Genomic DNA, 22,285 nt, shown 5'->3' with positions numbered 1-22,285 from the left:
AAAAGCTGAAAAGAACCGGGGTCACTGGACACAAAGCCTTAAACATCTTTTCAGCCCAGAGTCATTAAACTGAGAGCATCCAATTCCCTGTGTGCCTGTGCTCTGTGGGGTGGGCCCTTGAGGAGAAATGGGCAGAAGAGCCCTGCCAGAGAGCCACAGTGTCCTGGTTCAGCCCCTTGGCCGGCCTGAGCCTGTCCACAAGGCAGAGCCTCTAATAAGCCCTTTTATTAACATCCAGCCATGTCCACATGTGCTGAGTCTCCTTCTCGTCCAAATGGCACTCTGGTTCTCATCAGCCTCTCCTATTCACACGTGGCTCCTAGGAACATTTGAGTATTGGCAAAAGTTAAATCAGCCTGCAAAGAACCAAGGCCCATCCTCATGGACATAATCAATGCCTACAGCATTGCTATGGGAGCTACTTTCTAGTGCTTGTATTAGAAATTCATCCTTCCTGCCTCCTAGTCCACACTGAGCCAAAGTGAATGGCAATGGTTAATTAGATCAGAGAGACAAATAATGAGTCACTACAATGATAACCAGCACTTAACTGAAAAGACCAAATGAGACTCTTACAATTCTTGAGAGATAATGTATAGACAGTGCTATGACTATGTTTTAGACGTGTGAATTACCTTTCCCTATCTCTCAAAGGGATCTTGGTTACCTCCACCTGCTCCTCTTGTTTCACTCCACCACAGCCCACATCTGCAACTTTCACACAGATAAACCCAGGGAAAAATAATCTGAACTCCTGCGTGCACACCATCCCCAGGATGGGAATACGGCCTATGTGCTATTTAACATTCCCAGAATACTTGATTCTAGACTGTCCCTTCTCCTATCCCAACTGATTTTCTATCCTACATGTGGGGAGCTTTCAACAAAGATTCTGTTTCAAAGGAATGAAGAAATGCATATCCTACTTCCTTCTGGGCTCTGTGTCAAGGACACAAGGGGCATCCTCAGAAACAGACCTCTCTGAGCGTATATTGTAGTCAACACTGAGCAAACAGAGCATTTCACACTTGATTAGTCATCCCACGGTGAGCTGCATTTTGTTCCCCAAAAGGACAGGTTGAGATACTAACCGCCCTTATACCTCAAAATGTGACTTTATTTGGGAATAAGGTCATTGCTAATGTAATCAGTTGAAGTCAACCTGGAGTAAAGTGCCCCCTCATCCAATAGGCTGATATCCTAAAAGGGAAACTTGGACACGGACACAGAGAGAAGCTGGTGTGAACATGCACCACACTAGACAACCCTGTGAGAACAGAGGCAGAGGCTGGGATGACGCATCTGCAAGACAAGGGACAGCAAGGATCTCGAGCTAACCCCAGAAGCTAGAGGAGGCAAGAAAAGATTCTCCCCCACAGATTTGAGAGAACGTGGTCCTGCTGATGTGTGCATTTTGGACTTTTAGCGTCCAGAACTATGAAACAATAAATGTATGGTGTTTTGAACCACCCAGTGGGTGATGGTACTTGGTCATGGCAGCCCCCAGAAACTAGTAAATAGCCTCATTCCCAAACACATCCTTTCAGCGGGCTACTGATTTCCCTTAATTCTCAATTCAAACGGGCTGGGAACTCCAAATGGCCCTTAGACTTAGCCTGGGCCAAACATTTCTAAGAAAGTCATTCTGCTGCAAAGCATAAGAACTCCTCATGCCTCAAGAAAATTTTCAGGGATAGTTTCAGGCTTAAGGAAAGCACTCAAGCAGCCCCCACCCAATCAACCAAAATGACTCAGGACCTGCTCTAAGATAGGAGGTTAGAAAAATTATCCTCAGGAAACAGAAATCTTTCCAGATCCAAAAAGTCTCCCAAAGACTGCAGCCCTGGGGCTGGAGCGCTAATGTTCAACTCACATCCCCAAGGCCCTGGGTTCAATTGCCAGTACTACAAAAAAAAAAAGACTGTAGTCCTCTTCACCCCACAACAGAATCGTCTTTAGATTAGATGGGTTGGTCACCCTGGGAACAGAAAGAGGTTGTGAAGCATTAGAAGCCTATGTGCCAAGCAGGGGATGCCCCCCCACCGTAGGTTGGTTGACTCTGAGCATCTCCCGGAGAGTTCCTCGTGAGCCCTGCTTGTCTGTACCTCCACCTTATGGTTTGGGACTGTTTCCTCCACACAGAAGATCATTTTCTTGATCTCACAGAGAGTATTCCTGCTTAGGATGCTGTGGACTGTGCATTTCTTCACTCCCAAAAGGGTGCAGAGGTTGGAATAAGGTCAGGGAGTAAACGGAAGGCAGAGCATAAAGGGAAAGTATTTAGAGTATTCCCAAACTAGCAGAGTATGGAATGTCAAGGGCACAGGACCAGTAATAAAAAATGTTTTCATGAATAAATGCTTGGACCACAAAAGAAAATCCAGTAGGAGTGGTGGTGAGAACATTCATAATGAATAAAATAAATAAGGGAAGTAAAGTTAGGAAGTTCCATTATATCCCATGCACCTCAAGACCTCATAAGCTAAGATTAGGACTATACACGGCAGTCCTCCCAATCAAGGTGATCCACCTACTTTTTGAACTATTTCCCCTCATGCACCCTCCCCGTAATTCGCAAGGATATAGTTCCTACTTCATAAATGTTTCATCTGATGGTTATTATTCATATCTCTCCTGCCCAAGAATAACTTTTCCACCTCATTTACTTTCTTCCTCTCCGGAGTCCATCCTACCCCTGCTCTTTTACTGTCACCAGCCCTTCCAGGCCACCACCATCTTTTGCTGGATTGTTGTGATTTCCTCTTCACTGTTCTCCTGGGCTCCGTAGTTGCTCCTCCCCCAGCACATTCCCAACACAGCAGCCATTTTTAAACGGCTCTTCATATTACTTCATACCACCTTTTTGCTGAAAACCCTCCAAAGACTTCCTGTGTCTCTCTGAGTGAAAGACAGTCTTTCAGGTGTCCTAAAAGATCCTGCAGGATCTAGCTGCCATTTCTTCTCTGGTGTTGTCTCCAATACTGAGTCCCTTTCATTCTGCTCCACCTACACCATCCTCCTTGTTTTCCCTCAAACGCGTCGATCACATTCCTGCCTTGAGAACTTTGTTTCCCTTTCTTTCTAGAACATTCTTCCCTAGTAACTGCATGTCTCACTCATTTACTTTCTCCAGATCCTCATTTAAATTCCACCTTTCACAAAGGGCCAGGGATTTAGCTCAGCGGTTCGGTGGCCTGCCTTGCAAGTGCAAGGACCCAAGTTCAATCCCCAGTGCATTAAAAAAAAAAATGTGGCCCCCAGAAGTAATGCAACAGATATCAATAAATTATTTGCAATCCCAGCACTCGGGAGCCTGAGGCAGGAGGATCGCTGTGAGTTTGAGACCAGCCTGAGCTACATAGTGAGTTCCAGGTCAGTCTCAACTACATAGTGAGACCCTGTCTCAAAAAAAATAAAAAATAAAAAATAAATAAATTCCACCTTTCAGGGGGCCCTTTCCTGGCCAGTCTTTCCAAAATTTCAATCCCGCCCCCATGCACAAACACACACATATTTCCTACTCTATTTGTGTTCTTGCTATTTCTCACTGGGTTCTACATAGTTTAATTATTTATTGTCTATTCTCTTCACTAAAAAGCAAGCAGGTCATGACCGCACATTCTTTTCCTACCCTCCCCACCCAGGCTCCTGTGTCAGCTCTTACAGCACCCCAACATACTCCAAATTGGCTCCCCTCAAGAAAGAAAACTTCAAACATCTCATACCCACAAATTGGTGACTTTCAATGCAGTGGCAATAAAGCCTGGTGAAGGGAAAACATCTTCTCCAGATATTGTTTCCATATCAAATTCCAGCCCTGATGAAATCTCCTTCAACTCTGGGGCGACAGCAGGAGTCCCAAGGAGTCACCAGAAACCAGCGGCAGACAGCTCCCCCTTGTGGTGGGGGTCTGTAGACTCCGACATGTTACACTATTGTGAGGGAGGGACAGGGAAAGGAACTACTCAAGCTTCTTGCAAACACATGTATACAAGCTCCAAGGCTATGCACAACCTGCTACCACCCTTCCCGCTCCAAATCCCATGAAATGACTGGCAACTCTTGTTTAATGAAAATAGGATTATTTCTGGGTTTGCAGTTGTTTCTACACTTCCTGGGGCTATGGGAGTCCAGAGATGAAGGATGTTCTAAGTAAATTCTACACAAAGTAATATGAAAAGCACTTAACACCACTCCTAGTTTCAGAAGGAGGATATAAAGACATATCTTTCAACTTTGTATCTCTAAAACCAATTGAACTGATACCAACAATAAAAATAAAGATGGACATGTAAATGCCATATTAAATAAGAATATAAAGAATGGATAACACCAAATAACACTTTCTATGAAAAAGTTTTACCAGATTCAGTGATCAGAGCCAAATTAAGAGAGTGTGTTGAGGGCCAGGGATTTAGCTCAGTGGTTCCACTGCCTGCCTCGCAAGCACAAGGACCCGAGTTCGATCCCAGGTACCAAAAAAAAAAGATAGCATGGTGTCATGGTGTTCAATATCAATGTACCATGGTCAGAGGAAGAGCACAAACTTCTCAAAAATACAGGAAACACCAAAGGAGAAAAAATAAAGATGTCTTGTTTGTCACCAAACCCATCATGCGAGGAGCAAAGTTCATGAAAATGAGAGCTAACCACATGGAAGAGGAAAACATAATAAATAAAATGTTCCTTAAAAATAAAAGAAAACCTGAGTCTGGCTTTGGAGAAGGGAAAATGGGGAGTTTGATGAATACAGAGTTTCACTTTTGGAAGCTGAAACATTCCAGAGCCAGGCACTGGGCACATGCCTGCAATCTCAGCTCTAAGAAGGCTGAGGCAGGAGGATCTCCATGAGTTCAATGACACCTGGGCTATGTAGTGAGTTTAAGGTCAGCCTGAACTACATACTAAGCCCCTGTCTCACAAAAACAAAACAACAGTGCTCACTTCGGCAGCACATATACAAAAACAAAACAATAGTCTGACCATACTTAGGACTGATGAACTGTGCACTTAAAATGATTATGATGGAGGCCTGGGATTTAGCTCAGTGGCACCATGCCTGCCTTGCAAGTGCAAAGTCCTGAGTGAGATCCTCAGTACTGAAAAAAAAATTATTATGATGGTAAATTTTATGTTATGTGTATTTTTACCATGAGTAAAATCTTTAAATTTAAAAATTTAAAAAAAGAGATAAATGAACCTACAGTCTGAAAGCAAAATTGATTTTAAAAGGCCAGTTCTGAAAACTGGGCTTTTCTTATTTTCAAAAAAAAAAAGAAAGACGCTCTTTGAAGGAAAAAGGAAGAGAAGAAAGATAGTTAATGGACACAGGGATGTACTGGACAAGAGAAATAAATTCTGAGGTTCTCTACCACAGCAGGTTGACTATGGTTGAAAACAATTAATTGCATATTCAAAATAGCTTAGTAGATTTTGCATGTTCTCAACATACACAAAAAGTTAACCGTTTAAGGTGATGAATATATCAAATTATCTGATCTAATTAACCTGACCTAACCATCACATGTGGTTATATGTATTGAAATATCACGTTGCACCCCAAAAATGTACAATCATTATGTGTCAATTCGAATAAACTATTTCACAACAATTAAGGCAAAAGGAATCATTCAGGTATCCAAGCAAAATATTAACACATGTACAAAAAAGGGAAAAAATCAGACTGGCTCCAGACTTAAACATCAAAATACAGTGGAAAAGTCCCTACAAGACCTCTGAGAAGAGAAAAGGGATATCCATCCATTCTGTACTTAAACTATTTTACCAGGCTAAGGCAAGAGAAAAATATTCTCAAGCATGCCAGAATTCAGGCATTTCTATGAGTTCAAGCATTTCTATGAACTGTTTCTCAAAAGAAAAAAAAACTATTAGAAGATAAACTTCACTCAGCAAAGAGATAAATGGAGAAAATGCGGTAAAAGGATTAGCTGTGGGTGCTAAACCTACTTTAGTGAAAGACAAAGCTAAAATTGCTACAGAAATTATGGTTATAGAACAGAGTAAGCCGGGTGTGGTGGTGCAAGCCTGTAATCCCAGCACTCAGGAGGCTGAGGCAGGAGGATTGCTGTGAGTTCAAGACCAGCCTGGGCTACATAGTGAGTTCCAGGTCAGTCTCAACTACATAGTGAGACCCTGGTTTAAAAAAAAACAACAAAAAAAAAGAGTAAATTCTATGAGAATGTATCAAAAGATCCAAATGGGGGGGAGAGCATTAATTTAAGCAGTCCAGTTTATACAACTTTTATGATTGGAGAATCAAAAAATATTTTTCACCTGCTAAATCAAGTAATAAAGATATAAAGTATATCACTAGAAGAAGTAATAATATAATCCATGAAAAATGAATGATAAAGAGGAGAAAGAAAAGGGGAAAATGGAAGTACAATATTTTAATTGTTGCTAGTAGAGATAACTCTAAGTAAATAAGAAATTGAATATATCATTTGAAGTTATGATGGTGATAAAACTGTAAACAAGAAATAAATATTTATATTTATATTTATATTTATATTACCAGAACCATACATACAAAAGAAATATAGATCCCACAGCAAAATATAATTTTTTTACAGTTTAATGTATTTTAATAGCAAACTTACAGGAACAACACAGAAAGACAGACAACATTAAAAATATGTATTTATATATAAGACAACTCAGAAAAGTATAGTGACTAGATGGAATCTCCTGTATGATAAAAATACTATAAACATCATTTAGTTGCCATCAATAAGAAATTTACTTGTTTTTTTAAAAATCCAAATGCTGGCATTGTCCAGAAAAATTTAACAGGTTTATTTATAATTCTTATAAAGTTGAACTGCTGAAACTTGTTCACTGAAACATTTTTCCCCTCATTGAGTTTATCGGTACATTTTAGGTATACAGTACACTTACATTCATTATTGGAATCTTGTACCTTTACATGACAGGTCTGGGTTCTCATTTTTTTCCCTCTTGCCTGCCCTCCCTTCACCCCCTCCTCCCCTCCCCATTTACAAACACTTTATTTCCATTTTTTCATTTTTTCATATTTTTTCTTTTCCCTTATTACCTTTCCCCTACCCTTCCCACTTTCCCTACACCTTTAGCCCTCTTCTTCCTATTTCACATTATCAATTATCTCATTAGGATCTTATGTACTATATTTTATAGTTTATTCACACCAGGGAAACTATTTGGTATTTACACATGTGTAACTTATTTATTTCACTTAGGAGTATATCCTCAATATGTATCCATTTTCCTAAGAATGAATCTAATTTCTAATTCTTTATGGCTGAGTAATATTCCATTTTATAGAAAAACCACAACTTCTTTATCCAGCTTCCAACTGATGGGCAATGAAACATTTTGATTTGCATTAATGCTTTATATCCCCACATTAATATTAAAAATTCAAAAAGAATGAAAATGAAAAAACTGCCAGTACCTGATTTCTGTCCCCTATTTTCCACTTGCAATTATATACTTAGGTACCTTTCGACCCCATGGGGGAAAAAAAATCTAACATTCAGAACTACCAATAACAGGAAGAAGAGAAAATAAATTTTTGAGAATGCGATGTTTCCCACCATAGTGGACTCTTAAGCACGCTCTCCTTGAATGCGGAGTGCTAGTTAGATATCTTTGGCATAATTGTTACACATTTGGCATGGATGGCACACAGGCTGTTATCTTCATACAGGCCAACCAGATAGGCCTCACTTGCCTCCTGCAAAGCAACAATAGCTGCACTCTGGAACCACAGATCTGCTTTGAAGTTTTGAGCAATTTCTCGCACCAGACCCTGGAAAGGGAGTTTGCTAATCAGAAGGACTTCTGATAGCGTCTGATTTCAAGGAGTGCCACAGTCCCAGGTCTGCAGCGATGAGGTTTCTTCACCCCTCCAGTACAGGGTGCACTCTTACGAGCGGCTGTTGTAGCCAGTTGTTTCCTGGGGGTTTTACCACCATTGGATTTGCGGGCAGTCTGCTTTGTATGAGCCATGATGCAGGAACCTCCTTACCCGCTTTTCCTTCGGCTGGAGCTTGGCGAGCTAGAGGTGCCACTGGAGATGGAGAGCGATGGCCGCGCAGCAGCGTCTGCGAACACAATTGCAAAATGTAATTTAAAAGGCTGTTAAAAGGAAAAGAATTAAGACGATAAAACTATTACCAAACACACCTTTCATATGAACAAATAAAGATAGCACACATTTATGTCTTAAAAGCAAAAGATTCTCATGTTGGATCATAAAACAACACCAACTATAAAATTGGATTTAAAAATATGTCAAAAACAAAGTAAATGCTTTATGTTGTCTTCTTTCCTGACTGCTGGTATTCCTGCCCTCCTTCCTGAGTAGTTCAGTAGGGAAGCCAGTGAGTAGAGGTGCAGGTGGGCATCTGCTTGGGTACGAAGTGAGGGATTACTGGACAGCTCGAGAGAGGTGTCAGAAGTGGAGATGGGAAGGTGTCTGCTGGGAATCGGGGAAAACTGTGACCTGCCATGAGTTGTCAGAGCCCTGGCAGGGTGAGGAGAGCACCGTGCAACCGGATGTTGGAGCTCAAGTGGGATTAGGGGATTTACATGGTGCAGGTGCCTGAGCCTGAACTCTACAGTGCTGGATCACAATTGGAGGAAACAGTGAGCGGCTGTGATCATCGATATAAATGAACATGTAGACATACATGCAGATTTAAGTGTGTATTATTATTTATTTAAAAAATGTACAGATGTACACACATATATAAATAAATACATACATTTCCCAATTTGACCACTGGGAGTCCTTAGAAGTAGTAACATTCCAAGAACAATAAGAATACATGAAGCCTATATCTTTTTTTTTGTTTGTTTTGTTTTTTGTTTTTGTACTAGGGATCGAACTCAGGACATTGCACTTGTGAGGCAGGCGGTGGAACCACTGAGCAAAATCCCCAGCCCCTATATCTTTATTTTCAATACCATAAGAGAGCAGGGATCTTTGGAAAAATGTCTGATGAAGAGAAAAGTACATGATGAGCCTGAAATGCCCTGTAATATCAGAAAAATAAGTAAATACTTAAAGAATGATAGAGACATATCAAAAGCGTTCAGAAACTACAAGAAAGTCAGCTTAATCCTGATATAATTGTACCAGGCTAATTTCAATGAAAAAAAGTATTAGAAAAGATTATAATAATAAAAAATAAAATTAACTGAATAAATAAGAATTCATTGAATAAATAAGAAGCCATGAGTCCATACTGATACAAATGGATGAACGAATAGAGATGTGAAGATCTTTCTTGTAGTGGAATGGCAACTAATGAATGTAGAAGGAATAATTGAACTAGAAAATCACTCTTTGACAACCATGGCACTAATAAATCAGCCACAAAACAGAAATTAGTGCTATAACTAACAGATTTTTGACAAGGGATATAATACTTACATAGTTTCAAGATAACTTCTCATGGATATTTATTAATTACAAAGGGGAAAAATTAGTAAGTTGACAATGGAGAAGCCTGACAGACATCACCTTAATCAGTGATTGAAGTTAATATCACAGTGCTGGAATAAATTGAAATCATGGAACGTGATGGCTAAGCTTAACTGTTGACATGATTGGCTTGGAAGCTGCCAAGGGACTTGGTAAAGCACACTTCAGGGTGTGTCCGGATGGGTCATAAAAACATTATATTGGAATCCATATCTGGTCCTCACCCCTTTTTCTCATAGTTTTCCCTTGCTTGAGCAGCTTTGCTCTGCCCCACCCTTCCATCATGATGTTTGTGCCTTGGAACTGGCCAACCACGGCCTGAACCCTCAGAAACGATAAGCCAAATAAGCTATTTCCTCCTTTAAATTGTGGGTATCGGGTATTTGGTCCCAGAGGGAAAGCTAACCAATGTACGTACAGCTCAGTAGAGTGTAAGGTGAAGAATAGAGTATAACTCCTTCATATTTTTGTTAAAAGTGCAGAACCTGAGTCTAATTGTGAGGAACATTAGATGAACCCAAAATCAGCCTGTGATTCTCAAATAAGCAGCCCATAATCCTCAAAAGCAGCAATGTCACAAAGTCAAGGAATGACTGAGGAACTGTGACAAATAAATGTTACATAAAATCTTGGACTGGATCTTTTTGTCATGGGAACATAACCGTGATAATTAGATAGTTTTGAATGGAGCCTGAGGTTTGGATGGTAATATGAGATCAGGAGTGGGTCAAGTGTTTGTTTCCTGACTTTAGTTAGTGCACTGAGGTGACAGTGAGAATGTCTTTTTAATAGGAATTACACAAAATTCACAAGAAAAAATTTCACTCACAAATAATTCAAACGTTTTCAAATGTGCTGGGCAAATGGGCTCATGCCTGTAATCCCAGCATGCTGGGAGGCTGAGGTAGGAGAATGACAAGTTCAAGCCCAGACTTGGCAACTTAGTGACAAAGTGAGGTCCCACCCCCAAAAAAGTTTTTTTTAATAAATACTTTAATTTTTAAAAATTTTACCGGTACATGCCTGCAGTATATAATTATTATATTCACTGAGGTGAATTGGTGCATGTATCCAAAAAAATATTTTTAAGGCCTGGAGATATACCTCAGTGTGAAAGTCCTGAGTTCAATTCCTAGTACTGTAAATAAACAAATAAATAATAAATATTTTTATTGAGAGCATAAAGGTAAGCAAATTCCATTATGCAAATGAAAAAACAGAATATTGATCTTAAAATCAATCCATATGCATTTCAGGGTAAATGAACCCAGGCAGTCTGGGTGCGCATCTACACCACTGACCAATACTCTAATAAACTCTAAAATGTAGAAATAATGCAAATGAAATTTCTCTAATCATAAAGCAATAAAACTAGAAATTAAGAACTAGATAATCCAAAACATACCTTATAGCATATATGAGTTTAAAACTTGTTTAAACAACTCTTGATTCAAAGAGGAAAATTAAAATTACTGAATATCTAGAACACAATAATAATAATGAAAACACCAAAATCTATGAGATATAGCTAAATAGAGTACTTACAGGAAATTTCAAAGACAATATTTCCATAAATCAAAAAAAAAGCTTTTAAAAGTAATTAATTCAATATCAAAAAAGTAAATTTAGGGACCAGAGATTTAGCTCAGTGGTTCTGCCGCCTGCCTTGCAAGCACAAGGACCCAAGTTTGATCCCCAGTACCAAATAAATAAATAGGTAGATAGATAGACAGACAGACAAATAGATAAAATTTAGGAGATTTAGGTCAGTGGTGCCACTGCCTACCTCACACAAGCACAAGGTCCTGAGTTTGATTCCCCAGTACTAAAAATATAAATTTAATGAAAAGTGATTTAATGAAAACAGAAAGAATAAATTAGTAAAATCAGAAGTTAATTAAATAGAAAACAGAAAGTTATAAAGACTAAACTTAAAATATCCAAAACTTACTTATTTAAGGGAAAGTAGATACATCATTATCTAACTCAAAAGAGAGAGAGAAAGAGAATGGGCATGAAAGAAATCAGAGTAAGAGATGAGAGTGAGAAAGTAATATAACCAAGAAAACTGACCCCAGTAGAGAGAGACTACATAAACATATTTACTTTACTATAGAAGAAACAGACAATAACAAGAGCTAATTTACAAAGAAAAGCGCCAAACCCAGAGAATTTCACAGATGAATTCTACTGCCCCTTGAAGCAAACCAATTCTATTCAAGCTGCTCCAGAGCAGACAAGGAAGAAAAACTCCAAATAATTAGCAAAGCCAGTTTTGATTTAAAACCTCAAAGGAGTGCCCACCAAAAGAGAAAATATACACAAATCTCTCTTACTTGTAAACACTGAGGCAAAATCTTAATGAAATATTACTGGTACACTCTAGTATCAAGCGGATTGATACCATGAGTAAAAGAATGAAAAACGTTTTAAAGTTAGAAATATATGTGTGTGTGTGTGTGTGTGTGTGTCAATAATCAATTTTTAAAACGCATGTTTATGTTCCAAAACTGCTGCAAAGAAATTTGACAATTCAACATTGGTATATTTAAGGTATACTATCATTTAAAAGATAGTGTAATGAAAATCACTCTCAGAAGGTTTGCAGTAAAAAGTTCCACTTGGAAAGCCAGGTGTGGTGGCACATGCCTATGATCCCAGCACTAGGGATACTGAGGTAGGAGGATCACCACAAATCTGAGGCCAGCCTTAAATAGGGGGCCACACAGGGAGTTCAAGGCCAGTCTGAAGGCAAGACCCTATCTCAAAAAAATAATGTTCTACTTGGAAAACAATCATGGAAGAAGTATTCAAATAAATCCGTCTAGAAAGATTGAGAAATGTGGATATGAGAATAATTAGGTAACAATCTAAAGAAAGTAAAGAAAATATAATAGATGAAATCCATAATATCATAAAACTAAAATTCTAGAAAATAGGATAGAATGTGGGGAATAGATTCGTGGAATACAGAAACATGAACTATTTTCTTGTTAAAACAGAAATACAGATTTTTGGGTATCCCAGTCCTTCTTACCAACATTCTGTAATGTTCTCCACTCTCTTTCTCTGATGGACTTAAAGGAAAAGGTCAAGGCTGAAAATATACTTCTAGGAGTAATAATTTCCACTTCAGAGAGTCCAGGTTGGTGGCTTTCGAATCAGCCCACCTCACTGCCCCGAGTTTGCCTTTAGTGAGGTAGAAGTCGGGGGCGGGGGGTGTTTTCTCATTTTCTTCTTCTTTTTTTTTTTTTAGCTTAATTACTGAGTTGATGCTCATTAATTACGTATGGCAAGTAACTTTATTGCTAGTATTTAGAACCATTAGTAAATGACAATTTCTCAGAGATGTCTTCCAGGCATAGGTGGCTTTGGATTTTGAGTCTATTGTCAGATTCTACCTCTTCAATTTATTGAGGATGAGAAGTTGCTGTTATTTGGTCTAGGGCCTCATTCATTGGCACTGGCCTACAGTATTGTTTATGACCCTTAGGCAGTCTCAGTCTTGGAAGTTCAGGAAGAACAACTCATTAGAACAATTATTTCACCTTGGCTAACCTAATACAATCAGACATCACAATAGCATCAAACATAGCTTAGAAAATGACTAGCTGTATAACCTTTAACTGTATGAACTATATTTGTGATTATATAACAAAATTTACAACAAAACAAAATTGTATACCATAAATATTCTCTCAATATGGCAGTTTTAGGGCTGGGGATTTAGCTCAGTGGTTCTGCTGCCTGCCTTGCAAGCACAAAGACCCGAGTTCAATCCCCAGCACCAAAAAAAACCACACACATAAATATGGCAGTTTTACATTCAATGAAGAAAACTTGAAAGGGTTTAGGGGAAAAATAGAGACATAGAAGATAAGGAAGAGATTAGAAGCAAGGCTGGAGGACAAAGGAAGATTATGTAAACTTTGGGAAACTGCTGAAGAAGACTGTAGGGAGAGAAGGAAGAACAAAACAGAGCAACAACAAAACTAGAAACAGTATCCACACTCATATAAAAACAAGAACAAATAATCAAGAGAAATAAAAATAAAAGAAGGAAAAAATGCCCATTTCAGGGTGAGTCTCTGCTGTCACTGGTAGAGTGGGCAGACAGAGCCCAAATCCAAGTTAATTAATCCCAGCATGACTTCACCTTTAATTCCACTAAAATTTAGACTGGTTTCTGGCTGTGAGGCTGGAATTCAGTTTGACACGTCTGCAACATTCCATGTGCTTTCTGCCAGCTTGAACTCAGCTCCCTGCCAACTCAGCTCCTTGGTCTCCTGCTGACTGTAACTCAATTCTGCCTCTCCCTGACACTGGAAGCCACTAGATGGAGCCAGCCCACAACTACTCTGAGTTCTGAGCTCAATTTCGCCCTCTCTGAGTTGGCTACCAGCCAATTGCCCTCTCCAGGGACATCTGAATCTGATTAACTCACTAGCCACTGCCCCATTCCACTGGTATGTTTCTCCATGGAAGCCTCTGGTTGCCAGTAGTCACCATGCATCAACTGGTTTGAGCCCACCTCCCTCACAGTGAGTCAGGGCTCAGCAAGAAAGCACGACTTGCTACCTCCTTCTGCATTGAGGTCTCTGCCTGTGGGCTTCAATTCTTGCTTCAGATACTTATTGGGTGCAAGGGACCTACTTCCCTCCTTCTTCTCTTCATGTTGCTATATTCCAGCATCTAGACACTGAATATCAGAGAGGCTGTTTATCTGCTCTTCACCACCATCTTCCTTGAAGTTCCAAGATGCATTTTTAATGTATGTTTGGTATCTTTTGAACCTGGAACCATTTATTATTATTAAAAACTAAAAGTAGCCAGGTGTGGTAGTGCTGCCTGTAATCTCAGCTACTTGGGAGGCTGAGGCAAGATGATCTAAATGCTCTTGATAAAGAAATCTGAGGAGTATTAGAATCCACAATGTGACTATCTTGACAAGACCAATTTTGGTGCAGTAGTTTGGGTAAAAGTGTGACTTAGAATGGGATTAATAGAAACTGGCAAAAATTAGCACAGAAAACATTTTCAGTAGGTTAGGCTATGAGCAAAGTGGAGCCAGGAACTGATCTGCTCCTCAAAAGAGAGTACTCTGGGAGTCAGCCTCAAATTACTGTAAAGAATATCTATAGCAATCAGCTTATAAAGAGAAAAGGTTTCTTTTGGCTCTGTTTTGGAGGTTTCAGTCACGCAACTGTCCCATTGCTTTGGGCCTGTGGCAGCACAGCAGGGTGGGAGCACATAGCATAGCAAAACCACATACCGGATGAGAAAAAAGACAAAACAAGACACCAGGGTCCCACAAATCCCTCTGAGGACACTCCCTAGTGACCTAAAGCCTCTCACTAGGCCCCAGCTTTTAAAATGGCCTCCTCCCCCCAACAGCACCAAGTGAGCAGCCATGCCTTTAAACGAAGGTCTTTGTTGAATATTCCAGATCCAGACTGATTAAATGTTCATTTTGTTCAACGTTCACCCCTGGTAAGGCCCTAAAAGACAATGAACAGGGAGACTGTCCCAGAGAACACAACTGGGGCTGCCAGATTGGCCAACCAAGGGTAGTATTCTAATACTAGGTAGGGGACCCCCGCTATTTCTATCCAGCATAGTATTTATCATGAAATAATGGCTGCTGGAGGTCTTTCCCATCACACCGTTTTTAATGAGACTTTTTTTAATTTAATTTATTGGTACATTCTAGGTAGACAGTACAGTTACATTCATTACTGGATCTTGTACCTTTACATGCCAGGTCTTGGTTCTCATTTAATGAGACTTTTCAACAGTTTTTACATTCTATCTTTTCTGCTTGTTATATTGGAACTTTTGGTCATAGGTGATATCTTTTTATTGTGGGTAAATCAAGGACAGGAATCAAATAATGGGACAGGAAGAGAAGAATTCTTTTTCTGTCTCTGGATATTGTGAGAAGTGGCAGGAACCAGCCTGGTACCTGAAAGGAAAGAGCCAAAAGACAAGTTTCTTGGACTGAGCCCATCAGTGTGAAGAAGTGGGCAGAATCTAAGTCCTCGATTTCATTAAGATGCTGTCAACACTTTTAATGCTTAGGGTAGGGTGAGACGGGGCATTGTGGGAACAGCATGAGAATCAGAGCCAGGGTTCAAACCCCAACCATGCTAATTTAATCTCTCTGAACCTCAGTTTTCCCAGTCTGTCAGACAATAAATAGTACCCTGCAGATTTTTATGAGTTAAATTATTTTGTATCTGGCTCAAGGTCAGACATCACAGAATGTTGGTTTCCTCTTTTCTTTCACTCTTTACTGCACTGCCCTGGGCCAGCGGGCATTGTGATGAACACACACACACACACACACACACACACACACACGCACACACACACACTACTCAAAACAGCACTCTCTGTCTGACTCACAAAATCTTTACTAGAAAAAAGTTTAAACTTTGCTTAAAACCATTTTGTCAGCCTAAGGCAATGTTGGCCTCAACACCTCAGCATCATAACTGCCCTGGATACTGGTTTTAAAATGCAGATTCCTGGGCTGCATCCCAGACCTTACTATGTGGAGAAAAAAGAAGATCCAAAGAAACTCCCCAGATGATTCTGATATGCAGTAAGATTTCAGAATAACTTGCCTAATGCTTTTCTTCTTAAGTGAAAACCTTCCCAGAATATTTCTACTCCTGACCCAGGGGGCTTGTTAGATCTTGGAACAACAATCCTACAGATCCTTGGAGAGCTATCTGGACTCCTCTAAAGATCCTTGGAGAGCTATCTGGACCTTCCCCCTTCCCCTCCCCCTCCCCTCCCCCCTCTTCTTCTCCCTCCTCCTCCTCCTCCTCCTCCCCTGCTCCACCTTTCTCCTTCCTCTTCTCCTCCTCCTCCTCTTTCTTCTTCTTTTTCTGGTACTGGTGATTGAATCCAAGTCCTTTACACCAAACTACATCCAATTATTAATTCCCCCTCCTCCTCCTCCTCCTGCTAAAAAGACTGAGGCCCTGAGAGAGGGAGTGGCTGAACCAGGGCCACATGGAGAGGCCATGGCAGAGCTAAAACGTGGGTGCAAGTGATTTGACTAAAAGCTAACATCTTTGCTGGGTGTAGTGGTGCACACCTGTATTCCAAGCACTCAGGAGACTGAGACAACAGGATTGCCATGAGTTCAAGGCCAGCCAAGACTACATAGTGAGTTCAAGGCCAGCCTGAACTACATAGAGAGCCATTGTCTCAAAAAACTAAAAACAAATTAAAATAAAATAAAAAATAAAAGCAAACGTCTTTGAATGAATAGTTTTGGTTTTTTGTTTGTTTGTTGCAATGTACAAAATTCACATGCAGTGACAGAGGGAAGCAAGAAACAATTTCAAGAGGCCCCATGGAGTACTGGGCAGGGTCAGTGTGACTGGGTCGGAAGCCCCTCCCACTACTCTGCTGAGTCACCCTGTCATAACTACAGGTCCAGGAGCTCCTCTAGGCCTGGGTCTTCACCTCTGCCTCCATGTTGGTTTCCCTCTGCTTCCTGCAGTGCCCTTCTTCTGTTTTAACACATTGTTTCTTTGTCTCACCTCATTGACTTGGTCAGAAACCAACTAATACGAAGCACCAGAAATGGATGGCTGTTTCACCCAGGTGTCCTCAGAAGCCATTGGTTTTCCTCATGTCCTGCCTGTTGATGGTTACATCTGAGGAAAGCCCATATTCCTCACAAAATAAGAGTGGCCAGGAAAACAGGATCATCTGACTCTGGTGTGCAAAGAACCTCTGAACCTCTTTTCTCAGGAAGGAGTTAAAGGTGTGACAGACACGGGCCCACTTCTCCAGTCTAAGTTTCCCCTACACCTGAATCGTTCACCGAGCACACTAGATGAGGCTGGGCTCTGAGAGGGATGGCAGGGGAGGGAGGGTGGATGTGGAAAGCCTCACCTGCTCCTCATGCTAGTCTGAGGCTGGCATAGAGTCTTGACAGACAGCGTTAATAAGGAAATAGAGGACACACAGTTAAATGTGATTTCAGACAAATTTGAGACACATTTATGTCTTGTACAATATTTGAGGCATACCTATATTAAATTTTTTCCATTGATTATAAAAACTGCACATCTAACTGGGTGACTTACATTTTATCAGGCAACCTTGTCTGAAAGAACAGGCACCAGGTCTATTTTGTTTAGTGTTACAGCTCAAATATCTACATCATGCCTGGTATGTTGTAAATATTAATAAGTTCTTATTGAAATATTTATTTGTTGAAGAAGGCTTCTCAGAGGTCACACACACACTAAGGAGACATTTCACCAGGCAAACATATCCCCAGGGGCCAGACGTGAACAAGCAAATTGACTCATTCAACCAGACTGGAGTACTCAGAAAGTGTAAAGATCTATACTAAACAGCCGGGGATGTAGCTCAGTGGTGCTGCACCTGCCTGGCAAGTGCAAGGTCCTGTGTTCTATCCCCAGTGCTGCAGAAAAAAAAGAAGAGAAAAAAGATCTATCCTAAATAAACTGGAACTCAAAAATAAACAAACTATAACTCTTGTCCTCAAAATGGTAACTGACCCATAAGACAAATAGACTTCAATAAGATAATTACGACAGACAGCTCTAAGTGCTAGGCAATTATAGGCCATAAGTGAGGAACCTGGAGACTTTGCTCACCATTATGTCTCTAAAGTTTGCAAATGGCAGATACTCAATAAATAGCAAGGGAAGGTGATAATGGAAAGATGAAGATATGAGTTATGGGGCCACACAGGTGAGATAATCAAAGGAAGCAGGATAGTAAGGAGGCTGAGTTACTCCAAGGTGAGGTCTGATCTGGGTCATAACATAGGAACATACCAGGCAGATGAAGGGGAGAGAGCATCCTGAAAGAGGAATAGAATGCACTCCAGTGAGTAGGGAACAACTCGGAGGTAAGAGAGGATGTAGAAGATGGAGAGGACAGCAAAGTCTGGATTTTCTCTTGTGGGTAACAGATGGTTGTGAAAGACTTTCAAGTACAAAGTTAGCATGAACTTTGGGAGACACCTCCAGCATGAGTGTGGAGAGAGGATGGAGGGTGGAAGAGACAGACTGGAAACCATAAGCGAAGTGAAAAACTACTAAAATAGCCCAGCCTAAAGATGATAGTGACCTCAAGATGTTGGTGGGTTAGGAAATAAACCTGCAGAGCTGGAATCCTCACTGTGAATGCTCTCTTCCGTCCTTGTCCCATTCCCCAGCCCCTGGTAAGGAGATCGCTGTTGAGATGGGGGGGGATTTAGAGGAAGGGGAGGTGGGAGGCAGCCCAAGACAAACTTTCTTCGCTTTACCATCTTGCCTGAGGAGAGCTGTATGGAGGAACTGGAGGACAGCTGACAGCCCCTGAGGCTCTCCTGTCCCAGAGCAGGAGGACTCAAGCCAGTTGGCACAGCCCGATGTCCTCTTTGGTCTACAGGCCAGACCTTACCCTCAGTGGGACCCCATAAGGCTAATGAATATGTTTTATGCTAAAGGCAGGAGGCTCAGTCTCAGGTTGTGGCCTCTCCTGCCTAGAGACAATCCAGAAACATTTTTCAGAGATCATCAAAATCTCCAGCTGAAGGACATAGAAGATCAACTAGTTCGGTCCCCAGGCCGAGGCCCCAGGATCCAATTCCTAGGCACAGTCCCCCTGCTCTCCAGATGTTTCACTGGGCATCTCATGCCTCCTCTTGCCTCCTAGACCCTGGATATGGAATTAGACTGATATGGTTCAAACACACGCAAATATGTGGCTGTACAAGTCACCTCACTTCTGTGCATCTAAGTTTCTTTGGTTAACAAATAACCTCTGTGACCATCATGAATTATATCTCATGTGAACAAACATAGGACGGTTTGCTGGGACTCCTATAACTGTCTCATTCCTTCACTCCTGCACTGTTGGGGAGTTTTGTCTGGCCCTTCCTTGACTCACTCACCACCTAATATTTTCTGGGCAACTACCATGTTCCAGCTACTTTCAAGGTGCTGGAGAAAAACAGCCCCTAGCAAAAGAGATATATTCCCAGCCATCATGGAAATTTCATTCTTCTGGCAACAATAGATATTAATTAAATGACCACATGTGTAGAAGTAAAATTATATCAGTAGTGAGCACCATGAAGGAAGGACATTCACATCAGGAAGTTAACCCAAAGACATACAAGGGTAGAGTCTGGGCTGGCACAGCTTTGGCATGGCCTGGGCCAGGGAGAAGGCTGGGAGCCTTATTTCCTGTTAACTAGTTTCCCAGATTCCAAAAACAACTGTATTCAGAATGGGGAACTAAGGTCCAATCCTGAAGCAATTTTCCCCATAGCCCATCCCTACCCCAAAATAAATAAAGCCCCTGTCAGGCTGCCTCCTAAGCGACTCTAAATAGCTTCCCCTGGAACACTGATCCTGCTTCTGCTCTGCCATGAAAGTCAGCACTGTCCTGCTGCTGGCCAGCCTAGCCTCCACCTCTCTCGCCATCCTTCATGGTGAGTGTGGCCTCCTTTCCACTCCCTGCAGCCCTCTAGAGGTCAAGATTCTTCCTTAACCTTGTGAAGTGCTGTGTGGAGGGATGGGGAGATGAAGAATGAAAAGTCCATACCTGGGATGACTTAGGGATGGAGGCAGGGAAGGAGAACATACGACCCCCGAAATCCTGCAACCCAGAAAGCCTAAGATTGGGACCAGAGGTGACAAACTGAACCCAAATCAGGGCAGACTAGGAGTCAACAGAGGTTCCCATTAGGTTATAGCTTTTGCTAATGTTGGGCAACACAATCAGAGTCACTACGCTTCTGTGGACCACTCTGCCTCCCTCTGTACAAAGAGGGTAAGTTCACACGCACACACACACACATTCAATAGTTATTTATCACACACTTACTCCAAGGCAGACACAGGCCTAAGGACTTGGGACACACGAACAGACTAAACAGAGACCTCAGTCATCACTGAGATTACAGCCTAGGAGAAATAAAAAGCAATAAACATATCAAACAAATTCACAGTGTGTTCAAAATGCTGCAAAAAAAAACAGAGGCAAGAATAAAGAGGAGGCTAGCATAGCTTTCCTCACAGTAGCCGGCCCTGTGTCCTCCAGGGTGTACTTTTCCTTGCTTTTTCCTCTTTTACTCAGCCAAACTGGCTCTGCAAAGCGAGTTTCTCTATCACTCTTCACTTTTACTTTTTGGTAAGCCAGGAGTGGTGGCACACCCTATAATCCCAGCACTTGGAAGGCTGAGTCAGGAGGATCACAGTGAGTCCAAAACCAGCCTTGGCTACCTTGTGAGTTCAAGGCCAACCTGGACTACACAGAGAGAGACCTTATCTCAAAAAGAACAACAACAAAAAGACCCTCAGAAGTAGTAAAAGATTGCCCAATAAATGATGAATTCTCCACCTGGAAAAGAAATGGAGCAAAGACAGTCCCTCCTTGGGCTTAACCCTACCTGCTGTATTAGCTGGCCAAGATCCAAGGACCTGAAACCATTTGAAGAGCATTCATGCTAGGTGGCCACTGGGAGACCATCACTTACGCCAGATGCCAACAGGTAAAGAGTTTCAGCTCACCCCAAGGCAAAGGCACTGAGAGGCTCATTGGTTCCAGGCTCCCAACATCCACGACCCCAAAACCATGAACATTTCTGGATTCTACTTTGCAGATTATCTATAGATATGGTTTGACTTCAGGCTAGCTTCCCTCAGTTTACCTGGGAGAAACCAAAGAGGGAAAATGCAAGTAGTACCTAAAATTCAGAGGAAAACAACCAATATTAATGAGCCCTTCATGTGAACCAGACAGCAGAATGGGTGTTTGCAAAATTCATCTGTTTTAACTGGAAAGGTGTATTTGCTCGGGGGAAGTAGAATTCCCAATCAACGGCATTCAAATCAAATATGTGATTTGAGGTGCTCACAGATTTGGATTGTGGGACAGGACCTCAGTCCTACTTGTACGTTAACTAGGCGATGACCCAAGCCTGGTGCCCTCCATTTGTCAAGGGACCAGATAAAGCACTGGCTAACTGCTTCTCACCCCAAGAGCTTTCTCTGCCCCTTACCTTCTCATCTCTGTGGTCACAGCTGCCCAGTTTCTTCCTACTAACCATCCCAGGAAGGACCATGTCTCCAATGAGGACCTTTCTAAGGAGCCTTCCATCATCAAAGAAGAGCTGATTTCCAAAGAGAATGTGGAGATAAAATCAACCAGACCCAAGAGTCAAAAGTCCATGCAGCCTGAACCCATCCTCCCAGAAGAGAGTCTCAGAAATGCCCATCTTCAGTCAGAAGAGATCACTGAACCCACTCCCAGGGCTGGTAAGAGACGGAAAGAGGAAAGCAGCTGGGGAGGTATTAAGAAGGAAAAAGGGAAGGGTAAAGCTACTTTGAGTGGGAAATAGGTGGGGTCAGAAGGAGAAAAAAAGCTGTGGAGGAACAAAAATTAAATGTAAATAAAGCCTGGTGTGGCGGTTCAAAACTATAATCCCAGAACTCTGGGAGGCTGGGGCAGGAGGTCTGTAAATTAGAGTCCAGACTGGGAAATTTAACAAAACTCTGTCTCAAAACAAATAGAAACAAAAATTTTAAAAGACTAGGGACGTAGTTCAGTGGCATGGCCTTGGCTCAATCCCAAGTACCACAAAAAAAGAGTAAGAGGGAGAGGGAGAGATTAATATAGATGAAATCAAATGACCCACTGATGGCCAGCTCTGTGGAAGGCTGTCACTGGAGTGCAGGGAGGTGAGAAATGAACCAGCCCTAACTTGATATTTCTCTCCCAGTATTCCCCAGCAATCACCTCAGAAGC

General features: G+C 41.4%; 1 protein-coding gene and 1 pseudogene across 1 annotated transcript; one reads left to right on the top strand and one right to left on the bottom strand.

Moving 5' to 3' along the window:
* Nucleotides 1-7,319: 7,319 nt before the first annotated feature.
* The window catches only part of LOC109117586, a 38,969-nt pseudogene continuing 24,003 nt past the window's right edge, over nucleotides 7,320-22,285 (bottom strand).
* On the top strand, nucleotides 19,904-21,878 carry LOC104851974 (glycosylation-dependent cell adhesion molecule 1). The gene is made up of 2 exons (XM_010609409.1): nucleotides 19,904-19,967; nucleotides 21,562-21,878. The coding sequence occupies exons 1-2, from the start codon at nucleotides 19,904-19,906 to the stop codon at nucleotides 21,876-21,878; spliced, it is 381 nt and encodes a 126-aa protein (XP_010607711.1).

Source organism: Fukomys damarensis, unplaced genomic scaffold, assembly GCF_012274545.1.
Source record: "Fukomys damarensis isolate Sample0158 unplaced genomic scaffold, DMR_v1.0_HiC HiC_scaffold_15, whole genome shotgun sequence".
NCBI classification, from domain to species: domain Eukaryota; kingdom Metazoa; phylum Chordata; class Mammalia; order Rodentia; family Bathyergidae; genus Fukomys; species Fukomys damarensis.
This window is presented reverse-complemented; position numbering and strand designations above follow the sequence as displayed.